Raw genomic sequence first — 19,527 nt, 5'->3', positions numbered from 1 at the left:
GAGGGAGGAGTCTAGGATGAAGCCCAGGTTACGTGCGTGATCAGTAGGTATGGGTGCTGTACCCAGGGCCGGTGGCCACCATGAGTCGTCCCAGGCAGAGGGGGATGATCCTAAGATCAGGACTTCTGTTTTGTCAGAGTTCAGTTTTAAACAGCTGTTCTTCATCCATTCGTCTACGTCTTTCATTCCTTCGTGTAGATTGGTTTTGGCGGTGTTAGGGTCTTTGGTGAGGGAGAGGATCAGCTGGGTGTCGTCGACGTAGGAGATGATGTTGAGGTTGTGTTGTCGCGCGATGGATGTGAGGGGACTCATGTAAACGTTGAAGAGAGTGGGGCTGAGAGATGATCCTTGTGGTACGCCACAGGTGACTTCGACGGCCTCTGATTTGAATGGGGGGAGGCGGACTCTCTGGGTTCTTCCGGCGAGGAACGAGATGATCCAGTCCAAAGCTTTTCCTTGTATTCCGATGTTGCTGAGGCGTTGTATGAGGGTGCTATGACAGACTGTGTCGAAGGCGGCGGAGAGGTCAAGTAGGATGAGGGCAACTGTTTCTCCGTTGTCCAGTAGCGTTCGGATGTCGTCTGTGGCTGCAATGAGGGCGGTTTCGGTGCTATGTTTGGCTCGGAAGCCGGACTGTGAGGGGTCGAGGGAATTGTTGGATTCGAGGAAGGCGGCGAGCTGATTATTGACGGCTTTCTCAATGACTTTGGCAGGGAATGGGAGGAGTGAGATGGGGCAGTAGTTCTTAAGTTCAGAGGGGTCTGCTGTGGGTTTCTTCAGAAGGGCGCTGAGTTCGGCGTGTTTCCAGCTTTCCGGGAAGGTAGCGGAGTTGAAGGAACAGTTGATGACATCGCGGAGATGGGGTGCGATGATGGAGTCTGCTTTGTTGAAGATGTGGTGGGGACATGGGTCGGTTGGAGAACCTGAGTGGATGGAGTTCATCAGGCGGATGGTGTCTTCAGTAGTGGTTGGGTTCCAGGCGCAGAGGTTGTGAGAGTGCTGTTTTGGTTCGGAAGTGGGTGGAGTGGACTGTTCTTCGGATTGGTTTTCAAAGCTGTTATGTATGTCGGCGATTTTGTTGTGGAAGAAAGAGGATAAAGAGTCGCAGAGGTCTTGGGAGGGAGTGATGTCGTTGGAGCTGGCGGTGGGGTTGGTGAATTCTTTGACGATGTTGAATAGTTCTTTGCTGTTGTTGGCGTTGTTGTCGAGTTGATCCTTGAATGCTGATTTCTTGGTGGATCGGATCAATTGGTGGTGTTTGCGGGTGGCGTTCTTGAGGGTGGTCAGGTTGTCAGTGGTTGGGTTTTTTCTCCAGGTTTTCTCGAGGGTGCGACATAACTTCTTGGATTTCTTGAGGTCATCGTTGAACCAGGAGGCCTTTTTGCTGCCTTGATTGATCTGGTGGTTTTTCAAGGGTGCTAATTCGTCAGCGCTGTGGGTGATCCATTGTGTGAGTTTGGTGGCGGCTTGGTTTGGGTCCGATGAAATGGCAGGAGGGTTTTGGTTAAGCGATGTGGTGAGTTGGCCGGTGGTGATTTTGTTCCAGTATCTTCGAAGGATGGGTTGTGAGGGGTTGTGAGTCGTGGTCTTATTGTAGCTGAAGTGGACACAGCTGTGGTCCGTCCAGTGGAGATTTGAGGTGTGATCGAAGGAGATGTGTTTGCTGGAGGTGAAGATAGGGTCGAGCGTGTGTCCGGCTAAGTGGGTGGGGGTGTCAACAAGTTGTTTGAGTCCGAGGTTGGCCAGGTTGTCCAGGAGGGTGGTGGTGTTGCTGTCGTTCTTCTTTTCCAGGTGGAAGTTGAGGTCTCCTAGAAGGATGTAGTTCTCGGATGTGAGGGCATGTGGGCTGATGAAGTCAGTGATGTCTTCGTTGAATTGTGTGCGGGTTCCTGGTGGTCTGTAGATGAGGGTGCCTCTCAGTGTGGTCCTGGGGTCGGTGTGGATCTGATAGTGAAGGTGTTCGGCGGTCGCAAGGTTGTCGTTGGAGCTGAATGTGATTCGGACGGTGTTCTTATGGACGATGGCGATGCCTCCTCCTGTTTGGATGGTGCGGTCTTTTCGGATGATCTTGTAATTCTCCGGGATGGCTATGGCGACGTCGGGTGCTGATGAGGCGTTCATCCAAGTTTCAGTAAGGAAGGCGACGTCCGGTGATGTGATGTCGAGTAGATCCCAGGGTTCAGTGGCGTGTCAGTGGACCGAGCGGGTGTTTAGCAGGATGCATTTCAGGTGGTTAGGGTCGGAGCTTTGTTTGGGGGAAGTGGATTTGGTGTGGGTCCTGATGCAGGTGAACTTGCAGGAGTTGCAGGTGAATGGTCCATGGGTGTGTCCTGGGGTAGCTGTGCAGCATTGTGGTGAGCGTTCGGGGTTGAGGGCAAAGAGGGAAGCGGCGTTGTACGTTATGCGGGTTGGGTGGGTTTTGCGAGGACCAGGGGGTCTGGCGCTGGTTGCGGTCCAGGCGCGGACGGGCGTAGACGGGCTTACCTTTGGCAGTGGGCACCAAAGAGTAAGGAAATCCACCTCTCTAGTATCTGTAGGAAAATTACCCTACCAGCCAGAACATATATGCAGTCAATCAAATTCAATGGCATGTCAAAAATGCACCTGAATGGAGTACACATATTAGCAGTGCACCCCACAAACACAGTAAAAAAACATGCTTCCTCCTGGTGCATGGAAACCAACAAGTAGTGTTGCAGGTATATGAAACCAAAGGTGAATATATTTAATCAATCAATCACATACTTTATTCGGCATTTAAAAAATACCATAAAAGGCATAATAATACAAGTACACAGGTATTTAAAAAAAGTTTTCACAATCAGTTACAAATAATTGAGCCTTTCTCATACGAACAATTGCTAGCCTTTAAAAACATAAAACCTATTTCAGCAGATCCCTATTGTTTTCCTTAATTTAAGTGCTAGCTTCAAAAAGTTCACAATACAAAACAACGTTCTAGGGTCATTGGTCATTTGCAAGAATAATAAGGCAACCCTGGCATGCCTAAACTTGGCCTGTTTTAGAATGCTTAATAAAAAATAGCGCCTTGGCAATTAATAAAATGGGCACAATAATACAAAATGAAGGGTATCCTGAGGGGACCGATAGTCGCAACCGTAGGGACCCTTCTGCTCAACAGCTAAAGTAAAACCTGGCTGATCTGCCAGTAAATGATGTAAAAGGTTGAGCCTAAAATGAGTGATTAAAAATCTATCCTGCGCATTTAACATAAGGGCTAAGTAGGTTCCATACCCTCACAGGTCTTCAACAGGCTATGAGCACGAACAAAGTGTTTGCCCCCTTCCCGTGCTTCTCTTCGAGAGGCTACATAATTACAAAATATCATCTTCACTCTGTTCTTGTCCTGGCTAGTAATTGCCCTCAGATTTTTAAAGAGGTCCTTACACCCAATTCCCTCTAAAGAAGACTTCACATACTTCAACCATGGGATGCTCATCCCTTTATCCCTACTGAGGCAATCCATAATTATTTGTCTATTCAGTTTAGCTCCGGATTAATCCAGATCTTAAGCCAGGCTGTAATTGGTTTAACCTGAACCAAATCCTCAATATAAACCATTCCCAATTCCCTGTGAGTGATATCCGGAGACATACATTGTGGAATTTTGAGCAATTTTCTCAAATAATTATTCTCCTCTATCTGTAGCTGGTGAACATCGCTATAGCCCCAAACTTCAGCCCCGTATAACACTTTAGAGCAACAGATTGAGCTATACAAATTCACCACTTACTCAGGCGACCACCGGCCCAGGCTACGACCATAATTCATGATTGAACCTGTTGAGGACACTAACTTACTACAACGCTCCTCAATTAGTGTTTTAAAATTTAAAAGCCCATCAAAAAAAATGCCTAGGTATGAAAAAGTCTGCACCTTCCCTATGCTATGGTCAGATATTTTAAAAATAAACTTCATGCAAGGTTTGTTCCCTACCTCCATGACATAGGACTTAGTCAGGTTGGCCGATAAATCTAACGTGTCCATAAAACTGCCAAACCCGTCTATCAAACGCTGGACTTCGGTGTACGTGCTAAAAGCACCGCATCGTCTGCGTAAAGTAGCACAGGGACAGCTCTTGTTTCAACACAGGCGAGTCCACCTTCAATTTAGTTAAAGCCTGGTCTAGTCCATTAATATACAGGGAGAACAGGAAAGGGGCCAAAATACATCCCTGTCTAACCCCGCTAGTACAGGGGAAAGATGTTGTGGAACCCCCCTCCCAATTATATCTAACTTTTGCGGCGGTATTACAATGTAATCCTATTAAAATATTTAATATGCCCTGTTCAACCCCAAGTGTGCTCATAAGAGCCCACAACTTCTCTCTATTAACATGATCAAACGCAGCGGTTAGATCCATAAAACCTAAATATACCGCCTCCTTACTGGCTATGGTGCATTTGGCCACCAATAAATATAAATTTAAACATTGATCCGTCGTTGATCTCCCCGGCCTAAACCCGTACTGGACGTCTGTGATAATCTGATGTTCCTCCGCCCAATCCATTAGACGTTTTAAAATCACGCGTCCCAAAACTTTGGCCTTTACATCAATTAACAAAATAGGGCGATAACACTGGGGGTTGTCCCTGTTCCCCTTTTTAAATATGGGAACTATTGTTGCTGTGGACCAGGAACGGGGGAGGCGGGAAACTACAGCAGCATTATTCACCCTCGTAAGAATTGGTGCCCACAACTCCACATTACTTAAAAAAAGATCCGAAGGAATGCCATCCGGCCCAGGTGCTTTGTTTCTTGTTAGACCCTGGATACCCACTACAATTTCCTCCATCGTAAAAACTATCGATGAAGTCCACCCTATACCGCCTTCATCGTCCTGTGCTCTATTATCTGCATGATTATACAGTCCTTTAAAATGATCTAGCCATTGTTCAGGCAATATATTAGTGCCAATTTCGGGTATATTAGCATCCTGGAAGCATGGATTATTTATTATCTTCCAGAATGCATTCATATCCTTCCTTTCCGCTGCCTCCCTTAAATCTCCCCAAGCTTGTGCTTAAAGGTTAGTCTTCCTGCGTTTAACCACCTGTTTATATGCTAACATTCACTCTGCAACTTTTAGCGTTGTCCCTCGGGATTATTTTTAAGCTAGCTTTCAATTATTTTTGTGCACAGGAACAATCTTTATTGAACCACCTGGGATTGTCATTTACTTCCCCATGTGTGGTAGTGAGCCATAACTTATCTACTAATTGGGCCACTGCCTCAAAAGTCCTCACCAAAGGAGGTCCCTCCACCGAGAGGTCCAAACACTCTCCTATGAGATCTTTCCCTTCATTTATGAGCGTTTTGTAAAAGGCCTCTCCATCCAACTTGGACCATCTTAATCTTCTACCCTGGTCCTTTGCCCTTTCAATAATGCCGCCCTCCACCCTTCTCCGGGCCTTTCTAGAGGATAGTCCTGTGACCAGGAGTGTTAAGGAGTTATGATCACTAAATATGCTTAGCTCAATTGAGGCCCCTCTTATCCATTCTTTAAACAATTTGGACACCACTATATAATCAACACCAGAGCTGCACCCCCTCCCCTTAAAGGTGGGGTTAACAACTCTATCCCTCCCTGTGGCTACCAAATCCATGGTGTGTTCTAGGGTGTGTTTTTTCAAAACCCTACCTAGCTCCTTTCCTTCCCTTGTATGCTCAAAGTGCGGTCCCGCACATATCGTACATAGGGACCAATATCCTCGGACGGGTATTAGGTTAGGGCACAGGTGACAATTAAAGTCACCCGCTATTAACAGAAACTGTGCCACAGGACCCTTCTTCTGCCCTACTCCTGAGCTGAGCTGAGCGTCCAGATCATCAACTCTTGACCTATTCACATATGGTAGTAGGGCATCATAGAAATTAACCAATATTAAATTGAGGCCTTGTTATTGAACCTAAGAGCCAACATATGGTCCGAGGTCCAATTTAAATTATTCCATTCACCCTCCAGCCGAAGTTCCACAAATGTTATTAAACCTCCCATTGCCCTCCCTGAGGTGATTTCCGCGCGGGCACCAAAAAACCACTTATACCCCGCAAGGTGGAAGGTACTACAGTCTACCACCCACGTTTCCTGCAGACAGATTATTTGGAACCCAGTAATAGATTGTCTCCATTCCTGGCTCTTATATTTAGCTAAAAGACCCGCTATATTCCAGGATACTAGTTTCAACCTCCCATAATTTTGTTCCAGAGGTGAATGAGAGGGGTGAGAGGCAGAACAAAAATCTTCAGACATCCTTGTGGTGCTTGGCCCGACTTCTATTACTTCTAAAGCCAAGCAAGTCCCTTCTGAGCAGGCCTGATGTAGAAGTATTTTAGGTACCACCCCATGACCCACTAAATCGCCTTCTACTACCCTGGGTCTTTCCTGCACCTTGCTCAGAGAACCCCTCGAGATCTCGCCACCCCCCAGTCAGTCCACCTCATTGAGGTTTCTTCCACTAGTTAATGGGGTGTAACTATTGTATAAAGGGAGTACCCTCCCCTCGTCTTCCCTATGTGGTCCTACCGAGGGTCCCTCTAGTTCTTCAGCGGTTGATGCATTTAGTACCTGTCTATAGAAGAACTCCAGTGGCAATAATCCAATTAAGGAGCGTTCCTCCTAGGGGTGACCCCTAAAGGAATAAAGGACCTCCTGTACCAATCTAGGGAATCTAAAGTTTACTACTACACAGCCCCCCTCAAATGTTTTATTTGCCTTCCCTAACCAAGCCACTCTTCTGGCCATTAAGATATGTCTGTGATCTTCCATCCTAAACCCTACATTCTTACTTAGCCAATGAGCGGTTTTGTTAATTAGCATCTGCGGGGTTTTGACCGTATTTCCATTCGCAGCAGGCACACCAACTAAAACTGCTGTGTACGGACTAGATGATTCAGAAAAGGGGGTGGTGATGAACAGAGTGCCTGAATTAAGCAGACCACTCTTACCCAGTCCAAAGATCAGGGTTTGATCCATCACCGTTTTTTAGCTCACTGCACCATCCCAGCTCAGAACCTGGCTACATGCAAATTAGTCTGTTCCTGTCCCAGTGCATGATGAGAACAGGGCAAACCAAACTACCAAGCCAATTCTTATGCTGGGAAGGAAACAAGCTTCTGGGGACCGGTTTCTGGCATTTCAGCCGTCGTCGGCCCGACTTGCTTGAATCCTGATGGTGCAATGAGCAAGGAACTCACATCTGAGTATACCCTTCCACGCTTATGGTGGACAAAATGATTCAGAAAAGGGGGTGGTGATGAACAGAGTGCCTGAATTAAACAGACCACTCTTACCCAGTCCAAAGATCAGGGCTTGATCCATCACTGTTTTTTAGCTCACTGCACCATCCCAGCTCAGAACCTGGCTACATGCAAATTAGTCTGTTCCTGTCCCAGTGCATGATGGGAACAGGGCAAACCAAACTACCAAGCCAATTCTTATACTGGGAAGGAAACAAGCTTCCGGGGACCGGTTTCTGGCATTTCAGCCGTCGTCGGCCCGGCTTGCTTGAATCCTGATGGTGCAATGAGCAAGGGACTCACATCTGAGTATACCCTTCCACGCTTATGGTGGACAAAATTATTTAGAAAAGGGGGTGGTGATGAACAGAGTGCCTGAATTAAGAAGACCACTCTTACCCAGTCCAAAGATCAGGGCTTGATCCATCACCGTTTTTTAGCTCACTGCACCATCCCAGCTCAGAACCTGGCTAAATGCAAATTAGTCTGTTCCTGTCCCAGTGCATGATGGGAACAGGGCAAACCAAACTACCAAGCCAATTCTTATACTGGGAAGGAAACAAGCTTCCAGGGACCGGTTTCTGGCATTTCAGCCGTCGTCGGCCCGGCTTGCTTGAATCCTGATGGTGCAATGAGCAAGGGACTCACATCTGAGTATACCCTTCCACACTTATTATGGACAAAATGATTCAGAAAAGGGGGTGGTGATGAACAGAGTGCCTGAATTAAGCAGACCACTCTTACCCAGTCCAAAGATTAGGGCTTGATCCATCACCGTTTTTTAGCTCACTGCACCATCCCAGCTCAGAACCTGGCTACATGCAAATTAGTCTGTTCCTGTCCCAGTGCATGATGGAAACAGGGCAAACCAAAGTACCAAGCCAATTCTTATACTGGGAAGGAAACAAGCTTCCGGGGACCGGTTTCTGGCATTTCAGCCGTCGTCGGCCCGGCTTGCTTAAATCCTGATGGTGCAATGAGCAAGGGACTCACATCTGAGTATACCCTTCCACGCTTATGGTGGACAAAATGATTCAGAAAAGGGGGTGGTGATGAACAGAGTGCCGGAATTAAGCAGACCACTCTTACCCAGTCCAAAGATCAGGGCTTGATCCATCACCGTTTTTTAGCTCACTGCACCATCCCAGCTCAGAACCTGGCTACATGCAAATTAGTCTGTTCCTGTCCCAGTGCATGATGGGAACAGGGCAAACCAAACTACCAAGCCAATTCTTATACTGGGAAGGAAACAAGCTTCTGGGGACCGGTTTCTGGCATTTCAGCCGTCGTCGGCCCGGCTTGCTTGAATCCTGATGGTGCAATGAGCAAGGGACTCACATCTGAGTATACCCTTCCACGCTTATGGTGGACAAAATGATTCAGAAAAGGGGGTGGTGATGAACAGAGTGCCTGAATTAAGTAGACCACTCTTACCCATTCCAAAGATCAGGGCTTGATCCATCACCATTTTTTAACTCACTGCACCATCCCAGCTCAGAACCTGGCTACATGCAATTAGTCTGTTCCTGTCCCAGTGCATGATGGGAACAGGGCAAACCAAACTACCAAGCCAATTCTTATACTGGGAAGGAAACAAGCTTCCAGGGACCGGTTTCTGGCATTTCAGCCGTCGTCGGCCCGGCTTGCTTGAATCCTGATGGTGCAATGAGCAAGGGACTCACATCTGAGTATACCCTTCCACGCTTATGGTGGACAAAAATGATTCAGAAAAGGGGGTGGTGATGAACAGAGTGCCTGAATTAAGCAGACCACTCTTACCCAGTCCAAATATCAGGGCTTGATCCATCACCGTTTTTTAGCTCACTGCACCATCCCAGCTCAGAACCTGGCTACATGCAAATTAGTCTGTTCCTGTCCCAGTGCATGATGGGAACAGGGCAAACCAAACTACCAAGCCAATTCTTATACTGGGAAGGAAACAAGCTTCCGGGGACCGGTTTCTGGCATTTCAGCCGTCGTCGGCCCGGCTTGCTTGAATCCTGATGGTGCAATGAGCAAGGGACTCACATCTGAGTATACCCTTCCACGCTTATGGTGGACAAAATGATTCAGAAAAGGGGGTGGTTATGAACAGAGTGCCTGAATTAAGCAGACCACTCTTACCCAGTCCAAAGATCAGGGCTTGATCCATCACCGTTTTTTAGCTCACTGCACCATCCCAGCTCAGAACCTGGCTACATGCAAATTAGTCTGTTCCTGTCCCAGTGCATGATGGGAACAGACCAAACCAAACTACCAAGCCAATTCTTATACTGGGAAGGAAACAAGCTTCCGGGGACCGGTTTCTGGCATTTCAGCCGTCGTCGGCCCGGCTTGCTTAAATCCTGATGGTGCAATGAGCAAGGGACTCACATCTGAGTATACCCTTCCACGCTTATGGTGGACAAAATGATTCAGAAAAGGGGGTGGTGATGAACAGAGTGCCTGAATTAAGCCCTGATCTTTGGACTGGGTAAGAGTGGTCTGCTTAATTCAGACACTCTGTTCATCACCCCCCCTTTTCTGAATCGTTTTTGGCCACTATAGGTGTGGCAGGGTATACTCAGACATGAGACCCTTGCTCACTGCACCATCAGGATTCAAGCAAGCCGGGCCGACGACGGCTGAAATGCCAGAAACCGGTCCCCGGAAGCTTGTCTCCTTTCTGGTGAAGAATTGGCTTGGTAGTTTAGTCTGCCCTGTTCCCATAATGCACTGGGCCAGGGACAGACTGATTTGCATATAGCCAGGTTCTGAGCTGGGATGGTGCAGTGAGCTAAATAACGGTGATGGATCAAGCCCTGATCTTTGGACTGGGTAAGAGTGGTCTTCTTAATTCAGACACTCTGTTCATCACCACCCCCTTTTCTGAATCGTTTTTGGCCACTATAGGTGTGGCAGGGTATACTCAGACATGAGACCCTTGCTCACTGCACCATCAGGATTCAAGCAAGCCGGGCCGACGACGGCTGAAATGCCAGAAACCGGTCCCCGGAAGCTTGTTTCCTTCCCAGTATAAGAATTGGCTTGGTAGTTTGGTTTGCCCTGTTCCCATCATGCACTGGGACAGGAACAGACTAATTTGCATGTAGCCAGGTTCTGAGCTGGGATGGTGCAGTGAGCTAAAAAACAGTGATGGATCAAGCCCTGATCTTTGGACTGGGTAAGAGTGGTCTGCTTAATTCAGACACTCTGTTCATCACCACCCCCTTTTCTGAATCGTTTTTGGCCACTATAGGTGTGGCAGGGTATACTCAGACATGAGTCCCTTTCTCACTGCACCATCAGGATTCAAGCAAGCCGGGCCGAAGACGGCTGAAATGCCAGAAACCGGTCCCCGGTAGCTTGTCTCCTTTCTGGTGAAGAATTGGCTTGGTAGTTTAGTCTGCCCTGTTCCCATGATGCACTGGGCCAGGGACAGACTGATTTGCATATAGCCAGGTTCTGAGCTGGGATGGTGCAGTGAGCTAAATAACAGTGTTGGATCAAGCCCTGATCTTTGGACTGGGTAAGAGTGGTCTGCTTAATTCAGACACTCTGTTCATCACCACCCCCTTTTCTGAATCGTGTACGGACTAGAGGCAGGCGGGAGGTCCAAATGTACCAAACATACAGACCCCCGTACACCTACTGATGAGCCCCTGCCCAGATCAACATCTCTCCTCAATGGGTCACTCCTTTTATCCTTCGGGATGGGGGAAACAGGGGGTGGGCCTTGATTAGCTGCCACTACCTCACGTGTGGCACTCATTTGGCCCTGTCTTTCGTTATTACTAGGAGCTTGCTTAGCCCACTGTCTACGTTGTTCCCCCCCCCCCCCCCCCTCTTGTGGCTTGGTTTGTGACCCCACATTATCCCTGCTTCCATACTGTGTGTTGTCTCTACCATCTACAATTTGGTTCCCCTCTGCCGGTTTGACCTTATCCTTACACAAACCCGCAAGTTCCACCAATATTGTCTTGATCAACTCCAATTTGTCCATCAAAGGTTTAAGTACAAGGCCCAGTGACCACTGTACCTTGGCCCAGACATCACTCTCACACTCCATTCCAATATCATCTAACTTCAAATTAATGCAGGGATCCCCTAAAAGAGTGTGCTCGGAGCTACCCTCAGTACTCCTACCAGCATTCTTAGACAGTTGCTTACAAGGCTTGCTAGTGGGAACCATCTTCCGTCTATACTTGGCTATTGGCTTCTCACTACCTTTTATGCTTGACAACTTCTTTGACTGTGTAATAACCGTCCCGGTACTCAGAATCGCACTAGGGACCATTGAAGGCTGATCATGCTCACTACCCCTCTCTTCTATCTCTGACTGCCCAGCAATGATCCCCCGTCTACCCTCCTTGCATATGTTTATATCGTTTTGACCATCTTGATCACATATAACCACACTCCCTTGATCGCGCGTTGCAGGGATCCCACCCAGGTCATAGCGCATCTCCTGCGTGAATGTTGCCGGGCACTGCATCAGTTCCTTGGCACTCCCATCTGCCCCGTCCACTACCTCAGACTGACTTGACGTGCTCACAGCCGGGGATTTCAGCAAGGCAAGGGGCCCGAGCGAGGAGCGCCTCTGTGAATGAGCCAGCTCCAGGGATAACCTTTTTTCAGTCAACTGGATTTGATGCGAAACCAGTGACTCTGCTCTTAAAATAAATGCATCGAGCATCCCTGTGATTCCACCTCCTCCCAAACGTGCTGGGATCTTGTGTTTATTCATACTTTCTTCTTCTCCACAGTTTCTGGCTACAAAAACCCGATTACACAGGTGCCAACCCATTATATTCCCCTCAGTTTTTACTCACGACCAGCTGGTAGTTTTATAGCACTGCAAGGTGTCCGATGTCAGAGGGGTGGCCCTGCCTCTTCTGGCCCCTGATGGGCACAGATGGGCCCGCCCTTGGCCCGGGCTTCGCGTCCCGCGCTGCGGTGGTCCTGCTGCCTTCTTATCCCCCGCTGGCGCAGTGAGAGCGTCAACCCCTCACCAGCTGACCTGGGGCTGCTGGGAACAGTAGTCCAAACAATGTCCGTTCCCCTCTCGGCTCTCGGAAGGATTAGCGGCGCCCTTGCGCTTCCCCTCACGGCTCTTGGAAAATCAAGTTCAGCGCGTCATGTCAATCCTTACCCACATTAGTTTGGCTGAAAAATGTATTTCTCTGTTAAGAACATCATACATTTATTGCAACCACTGCAGTCCTGAGTGGGGACAGATTGAGTTGAAGTCTTTTGTTGATATGTTTCGATCAGATTTTTCTTAATCCCTTCAACACGAAATGATTGATCATTTGTTTTGTCAATATCACTGCACTTTATTTTTCCTTGCTAATACAATCAGTAGGAATGAAGTGTGCATGTTATTCAATAATTTGAGAAGTATCTCAGTTACTAGTGACCCCTATCATATGTACTATCATTTATCAGGAAGATAAGTGTTAAAAGTGTTATAACCAAATAAATAATTTGCAGATTAATGTACTTTTTGGTGTATGTGACATGTCACTCCAATCCATTTTCAATACAAACATGTGAAAGCAGATGCTAAGGGAATTTGGTGTCAGGAGTTAGGTGCAAGGTAAGAGACTGTTTTACCTGTAGCTCTGCCAATTCGTTCCCTTGTATCCCATTATGTCCCCGGCAGGGCTCTTCGTTCTGCCAACAAAAATCTGCTGATCGTCCCCCGAGTCTTCAAGGCCAGATGGGGTGGAAGGGCCTTCCGTTCCCTCGCACCCATACTGTGAAACACGCTGCCTGACGACCTCAAGGGTCTTGCTTCTCATGCCCTCTTCCGCAAAGCACTTAAGACCTGGCTCTTCCGAGAAGCCTATCTGTGATCTGCCCACCTCTCTTCAAACAGTTGTACCATCTTTTAGCGCCTTGATGCCTATGGGTTTAGTTGCGCTTTACAAATTCATAATTCATTCATTCATTCATTCAATTTGAATATGGTCTAAGTGACAATATATTATTGTCTTTTCCAGTTTATCAATTTATTTTCTAGCCAAAGGGTCTCAGGTTACTTCCACCTAAGTTGTTTATCACTTTATTGAAAATAAAAAAAAAGAGACTGGCTTTACTTGACACCCATATTGAAATTTAGAACTGGGAGACCAGGGGCTAATTGAGCATGGAGTTTCATTGAAGACCAGGCCATCTAAGGCTATAAGGACTAGTTTAACATAAGTCATTACGACCACTATCTTTTCACCTATAAATAATTAATTTCAGGTGTGTTAGTCTAATTAGTTTAGTGGAAGCAAGCCAAGATGATAACGCCCACATTGCAATAGGATATTAAACAAAATTCCAAGACAGAAAACAGTGTGAATAATGATTTTGAGGGATATAGTCACCATATGTAAGGCCGGTTTAGTTGAAGGACAATGTGAGGAAGCTTTCTGTGCTGTTGCTCTCAATCACAGTTTCTACATTTACACCATATTAGTGTAATCACTTGCAGGAAACTCACTACACTAGCTGAGAGAAAGATATATTTAATTAGAAGAGATTATAGAACTTTAGTGCTATGTAACTGAAATTACTGCATATTTCTCCCTCTAGGAAAGTGCCCTTCATCGTGTGGCTAGCATCCCACTCTTCCAGTCAGCCTATCAGATTCTGTTCTACGCCTACACCGATGTGAAGAATATCCACCCAGTCCTGAATTTCCTTGGTGGTGTGGCAGAGGGAAGTGCAAAAACTGTGGCAGGATTAGCAGTGATGGGTGCAGCTCCAGTGCTACAAAGAATGGAACCTCAAGGTAAATGTGTATTACTGAAAACAATAAATGGATAATTTACGGATTGACAGTTGCGGGTATTTTCAAAACATTGGTGGACATCCTGTGCACCAATCCCATGGGTCCCATGCCTCATTAAGAGGTGGAGGAACAACATTCTTTCTGAGAGTGAAGCCTCAGCTAGCTTCAGCATTCTTAACCTTTAGATTGTCACCCATCCGTCACAGTGCCACCGGTAAATGGTGCCAAAAGCCCTGCCCTATTTAGGGCAAGTCTTCCGGCACATATATTTCATATTTGCAATTATCGTATACACCACAGAGTTTGCAAGAAGAAAAATGCAGACAAGTCCCTGATGCACTGTGTATAAACTCCCAGGACAATAACAACAATTTGAGAGAGAGGGATGGAAAAAGGACACTCTTAGTCCCCCTGGTCAGTATATATCAAACAAGAGAAGAGCGTTGTGAGAGACAAAAATGTATTCTCAAGCACGGTAACAGGCAATGGCCCACCTCCACTGTTCTTCCAAAAACAACCGCCATTCCCAATGATGGGTTGGAACCCTTACATGCAGCCCCACTTTCCCCAACACCAACACCAGATGCCTTTTTTAGATAGGGGCGGAAGGGGGAGAGGAAGGAGACGAGGGAACACCCCAAACACCCCAAACACCCAAGTCACTTGGCAAACGGAGGACCCAGTGGGCAATTACACCCGGAGCAAAACATCGACACCGGGCACAAGTGCTCAGGGAGTCTAATAACTAACCTCTCTAACAAGATACTCAGCCCTATAGAAACATAGGTTCTAGAGAAAAGGCTTGGCTTCGTCCCCACTGCCAGACAGGATAAATTTAAACTCCATTGTGAGTTATCCGAATTCTTTAGAAAACTGAAACTCAAAGCTTTCTTTAAAACTATAACGGACTTGACAACAGAAGCCCCTACTTTTGACACCAACTTGAGATTGAAATCAACGTTTGTCCCACCATCACACACAATCCCAGCGGAGATAACAGCCTTTGAACAGGCTGTTTTTATTGATATGGAATCTCTGCAAACACCCACACCCTTCAAGAATTTCTCTGCCTTAGAATACCAATCCCTTGAGAATCTGAAAAAAGATAAAGAAATCACCATTAAGCCGGTAGACAAGGGAGGTGGCATAGTGATCCAAAACACGCTAGATTATGACAAAGCGTGTCGTAAACTTCTGGATAATAGGACTAATTACATTCCCCTCACTGTTGACCCAACATCTGATTTGAAGGTACGCATCCATAACTTGGTAAAGGATGCCGAAGAGAACGAATAGATTTCCAAACACGAGGCTGCCTTCCTTACGGCAGGCGGTAATACTATCCCATATTTTTATACCCTGCCTAAGACGCACAAAAATGTAAATCCACCTCCGGTCCGACCAATAGTGTTGGGCATCGGTTCTCTCCTCGAACCCCTTTCTACGTTCTGTGATCATTACCTTAAACCACTTGTACAGAACACTTCAACATATCTCAAAGATACCAAAAATCTTCTACAACTACTAGAACAAGTCACTTTTGAGGAAGACTCGATTATCTTAGTCACACTTGATATTGAACGTCTTTATACAAGTATTCCGCAGGACGATACCCTCAGAGTCCTGGGTCTAGCTCTAGATTCAATTGTATGGGATTACAAAACACCCAAAGAATTAATCTTACAATGTGCGACTATGGCCTTAAAAGAGAACTATTGTGAATATCAAGGGAAGCTATTCCTCCAGAGTACCGGCACGTCTATGGGCAGCACATTTGCTCCAAGCGTAGCGGGACTGGATGTCCATGACTTTGAGACCAAGCATATCCTACCGACCAGCAACCCCTACTCCTCCTCCATAGGACTATGGAGGAGATATATTGACGATATCTTCCTCATCTGGAAGAATGATGAAACCAATTTAGAGCAATTCTTGCACTGGATAAACACCTTGGATCCTAACCTCAAATTCACCCATTGCTCCAGCAAGGAAGCAGTGGTGTTCTTGGACGTAGTCATCACTGTGAGCGGTACAGCACTAACAACGAAAACACATTATAAACCCACAGCTAAAAACAATTTGCTTGAATTCTCGAGTTTTCATCCAAGGCCTCTCAGGGTGAATCTACCCTACGGCCAGTATCTTAGGATACGTAGGAATTGTAGCAACATTAGGGACTACAAAACCCAAGCAACTGACCTCACTGAAAAATTGAAATTAAGAGGTTATCCTGCCAAGATTCTTGGCAAAGGAAACAAACGTGCCAGAAATCAACCAAGGGAGGCTCTTCTGGAAAATACTGTAAAGGAACCCACAGACATACCACTGACATGTGTTACCACATATAGTTGCATATCAGATGCAATGAAAAAGTCAGTGAACAAACATTGTAAAGTTATCACGAGCAACAAAAGGACCTGGGAAAAACCAATCATTTCATTTAAGAAAGGTTTGAGCCTAAAAGATTCCCTGGTACATACACGACCGAAAATTGAGACGTTAAATCCTCCCAACCAGAGATCCATAACTAGCACATGGGGCCTACCCCCAATCACCGGGCATTACCCATGTTCAAATTGCAGCGTATGCCACTTAACGACACATACTAAACAACTCTTTCTGGAACCAGGCAAAACATGGTTACAAAGGACGCACACAAATTGTAATTCAACCAACGTGATCTACCTCATCACTTGTCCCTGTCAGAAAATGTATGATGGAATGACAACCCAGAAAGTAAAACAGCGCATCTGCAAACACTGCAGCAACATTAGATGCCATAAGTCAACCACCAAGAGGAGCGAACACTTCCTCCAACAGCATCACACCCCCAATGACCTCCAATGGACCGTCATTGAACAAATCACCACTGCAAGAAACACTACAAATGTACTTTTTGAAAAAGAACAACGATGGGTGTATAGATTGGGGACCCATCTGAATGGTCTGAACGACCAAATACCATGGTCATCGGTGCTCAAGCGTTAGTAACATCATAGACAGTGGTTCCTTTCCCCCGACAGGGTTTTCTTCCCTCCCTCTTGCCCCCCCTCCCCCTTCCTTTCTCCCCTTTTTTCTCCCCCTTTACCCCCCTTCCCCTCCCCCTAACCCACAAGTGAGAAATCCTCCCTTTACTTAACTAGCCATGTTTAGAGTTAGTTATAATTACATCACTAATTGCCCCGCATTCGGGCACATTGATCGCTGACCACGAGTGATGTTTATTCAGCTGCCCTATCGTATGGCCATTTCTTTCTGCCATAGTGCATGCTCATACGACTGTCTGGCCTCCAGTACAGCGTCTCCTGCACTAACCGATCGTGTTATGGCACCACAGTCACGCATATTGACTAGCCTTGAGCACCTTGAAACAGAAATCACTTTTGCAGAATACTCTACAAACAGCTAGCACTAACTATGTTTTGCTGTCTTTTGTGTATGTATGTCTTTTTCATTTTAGACCAAACAGGTTTCTCAAACGGAGGTAAAACCCACTACTTGTTTGTTTGTTCGTTTTTCTGCACTTTACTATTTTTACACCTGATTTTAACTTTCACGCCCTCTGGTAAGGGTGGGCCTTAGCGCGCCCACACCACCGAGGTACACCACTAACGGTCCTGAAGGAAGCCCAGTAAATTCACACAGGCAGAAACATGTCGACCCGACTCTAAGTGGAAATTCCCAAAACATTATTTGGCAGATTTCCCGACACATATATATCTATATATTTTTAATCATGTTTGGCTGACCAGTGAATAAAATTTAGTATGGTACAGCTTTTCAGATATTTTTAATTCACATTTTTTTCACACTATTGCCACAAAAAAACCACCTCTGCAGTATCCTGGCGTTGTAGCACACCAGGGAGGCATTCGGTTTCTCCTGGTGGGCCCGATGATGAAGCATGTCACCACCCAGGGTGGTGAGTGAGGGCTTCCTAAAAAATCCCTAATGATCGCCAATGTGAGACAATTAGGCTAACCCTTCCTTCTCTTGTTACTGTGCTTGAGAATAAATTTTTGTCTCTCACGACGCTCTTCTGTTGTTTGATATAAACTCCCAGGACGTCAAGGACATTTCTTTTTTGTTTTTCAAAAGCAAACATTTACTTCTGGGATTTGTTTCTGTGAAACAAAGCTAACTGCAATCCTGCTTTTATGACATGGAAGTCCACTAATCAGGGCATTTTTTGCTGTACGTTTTCCTGCAGTGGTGGGGTTGCATATTCAGCAAAAATGTTATGCCACAGCGGTAGAGGTCTGATAATATAACTGACGCCCTTTTCACTTGCCTGCTGCTGACTTGTTGCTGCCATTTTTCGGGACTCCACGACGCGGGATAAATTGCATCTGCAGCTCCTGTGACCCTTTTCCACTGCCGCACCTTCACCTCCTCTCCTCCCCAACGCGGACCTCACGGGAGGAGGAGGAGTAGCTTCACCTGACAGCGGGATATCGGGAGTATAAGGCCTGACAGGGGCTTCCACGGCGCGGGACATGCGCGGGCCCGCCCGGGCCAAGAGTGGGCCCGTCCTCGCCCAGAGGAGGCTGGGCTGGGCCAGAACTTTTGGCTTTTTATTTTTAATATTTGGGATCACTGGGCTTTTGCCTCATTTGCATCCTTGGGGCTTTGTTGCTGACTGGCTGTTTGGCGCCAGGCACGGGTGCCTGGGGGTTTACATTGTCGCCAATACCGCCATAGCTGCTGCTTGCCAGTAACCCAGCCATCAAAGTGCGAATGGGTAAGACATGTTTGACTTGCTGAGCTGAGTTGTACCATAACGCACCGTTGGGGTCGACACCTCTAATGACATTGATCTGGGCCGTATAAGACATTAACACTTGAGGATTACTGACCTGTGGACCTCCCCTCTAAATCGCCTTATATTGTCTATTTTTCAGCTACCCGTGTACTTAGATACTGGTTGTGAAAAGATTTAGTCTGGGTGTTACCAGAATCTTAGGCAGGCATTATTTAATAGGTAGGGCCTACGTTATAACACTACGTACCTGGTTGGCCAGGTTAACTACTCACTAGTGGCGCGGGTTGTACCCTCAAGATCTGTGGCACCACAGTTAGTTAGTCAAAAGATACAAAAAATACAAAAACCTCAGTAGGGACCTATATTGCTTTTGACATTGAGTAAATCTAAAACATTTATAAGAAAGATGCCAAAGAGGAAACTACAAAATATTATCAAAACATATATATTTTATTGATCTTTTTTTCTGTTTTCTTAAATAAATATTTTTAGGAACATTTGTACAACTGTGCATATCATTTTGTTATCATTAAGGGATTCATCACTTTTACATAAATATTTTCTTTTGTAACATACAAAAACAATAAGTGTGCCCTCTAATAACAATTGATCCTAGCATTCATACATACATACTCACATACCAGTCATACTATTTCTATTTAAAAAAAAAAAAGCATACCTATCAACATAAACACAAGGTCTAAATCATACAAGACACAAAACTGACATTAATGGCAACTCT

At 46.2% G+C, this 19,527-nt stretch overlaps 1 protein-coding gene across 1 annotated transcript in view; it reads left to right on the top strand.

Annotated features, from left to right (window-relative positions):
* Window positions 1-19,527, top strand: part of LOC147677724 (perilipin-1-like) — a 562,211-nt gene that overhangs the window by 13,789 nt on the left and 528,895 nt on the right. The window contains exon 2 of the mRNA XM_086946494.1: window positions 13,825-14,023. Coding sequence (XP_086802620.1) covers window positions 13,825-14,023 — 199 coding nt within the window. The remainder of the gene's footprint in view (window positions 1-13,824; window positions 14,024-19,527) is intronic.

The sequence above is a fragment of the Lissotriton vulgaris genome, chromosome 12, assembly GCF_964263255.1.
Source record: "Lissotriton vulgaris chromosome 12, aLisVul1.2, whole genome shotgun sequence".
Lineage (NCBI taxonomy): Eukaryota > Metazoa > Chordata > Amphibia > Caudata > Salamandridae > Lissotriton > Lissotriton vulgaris.
The sequence above is the reverse complement of the archived record's forward strand: the minus strand, read 5'-3'. Positions and strand labels throughout refer to the sequence as shown.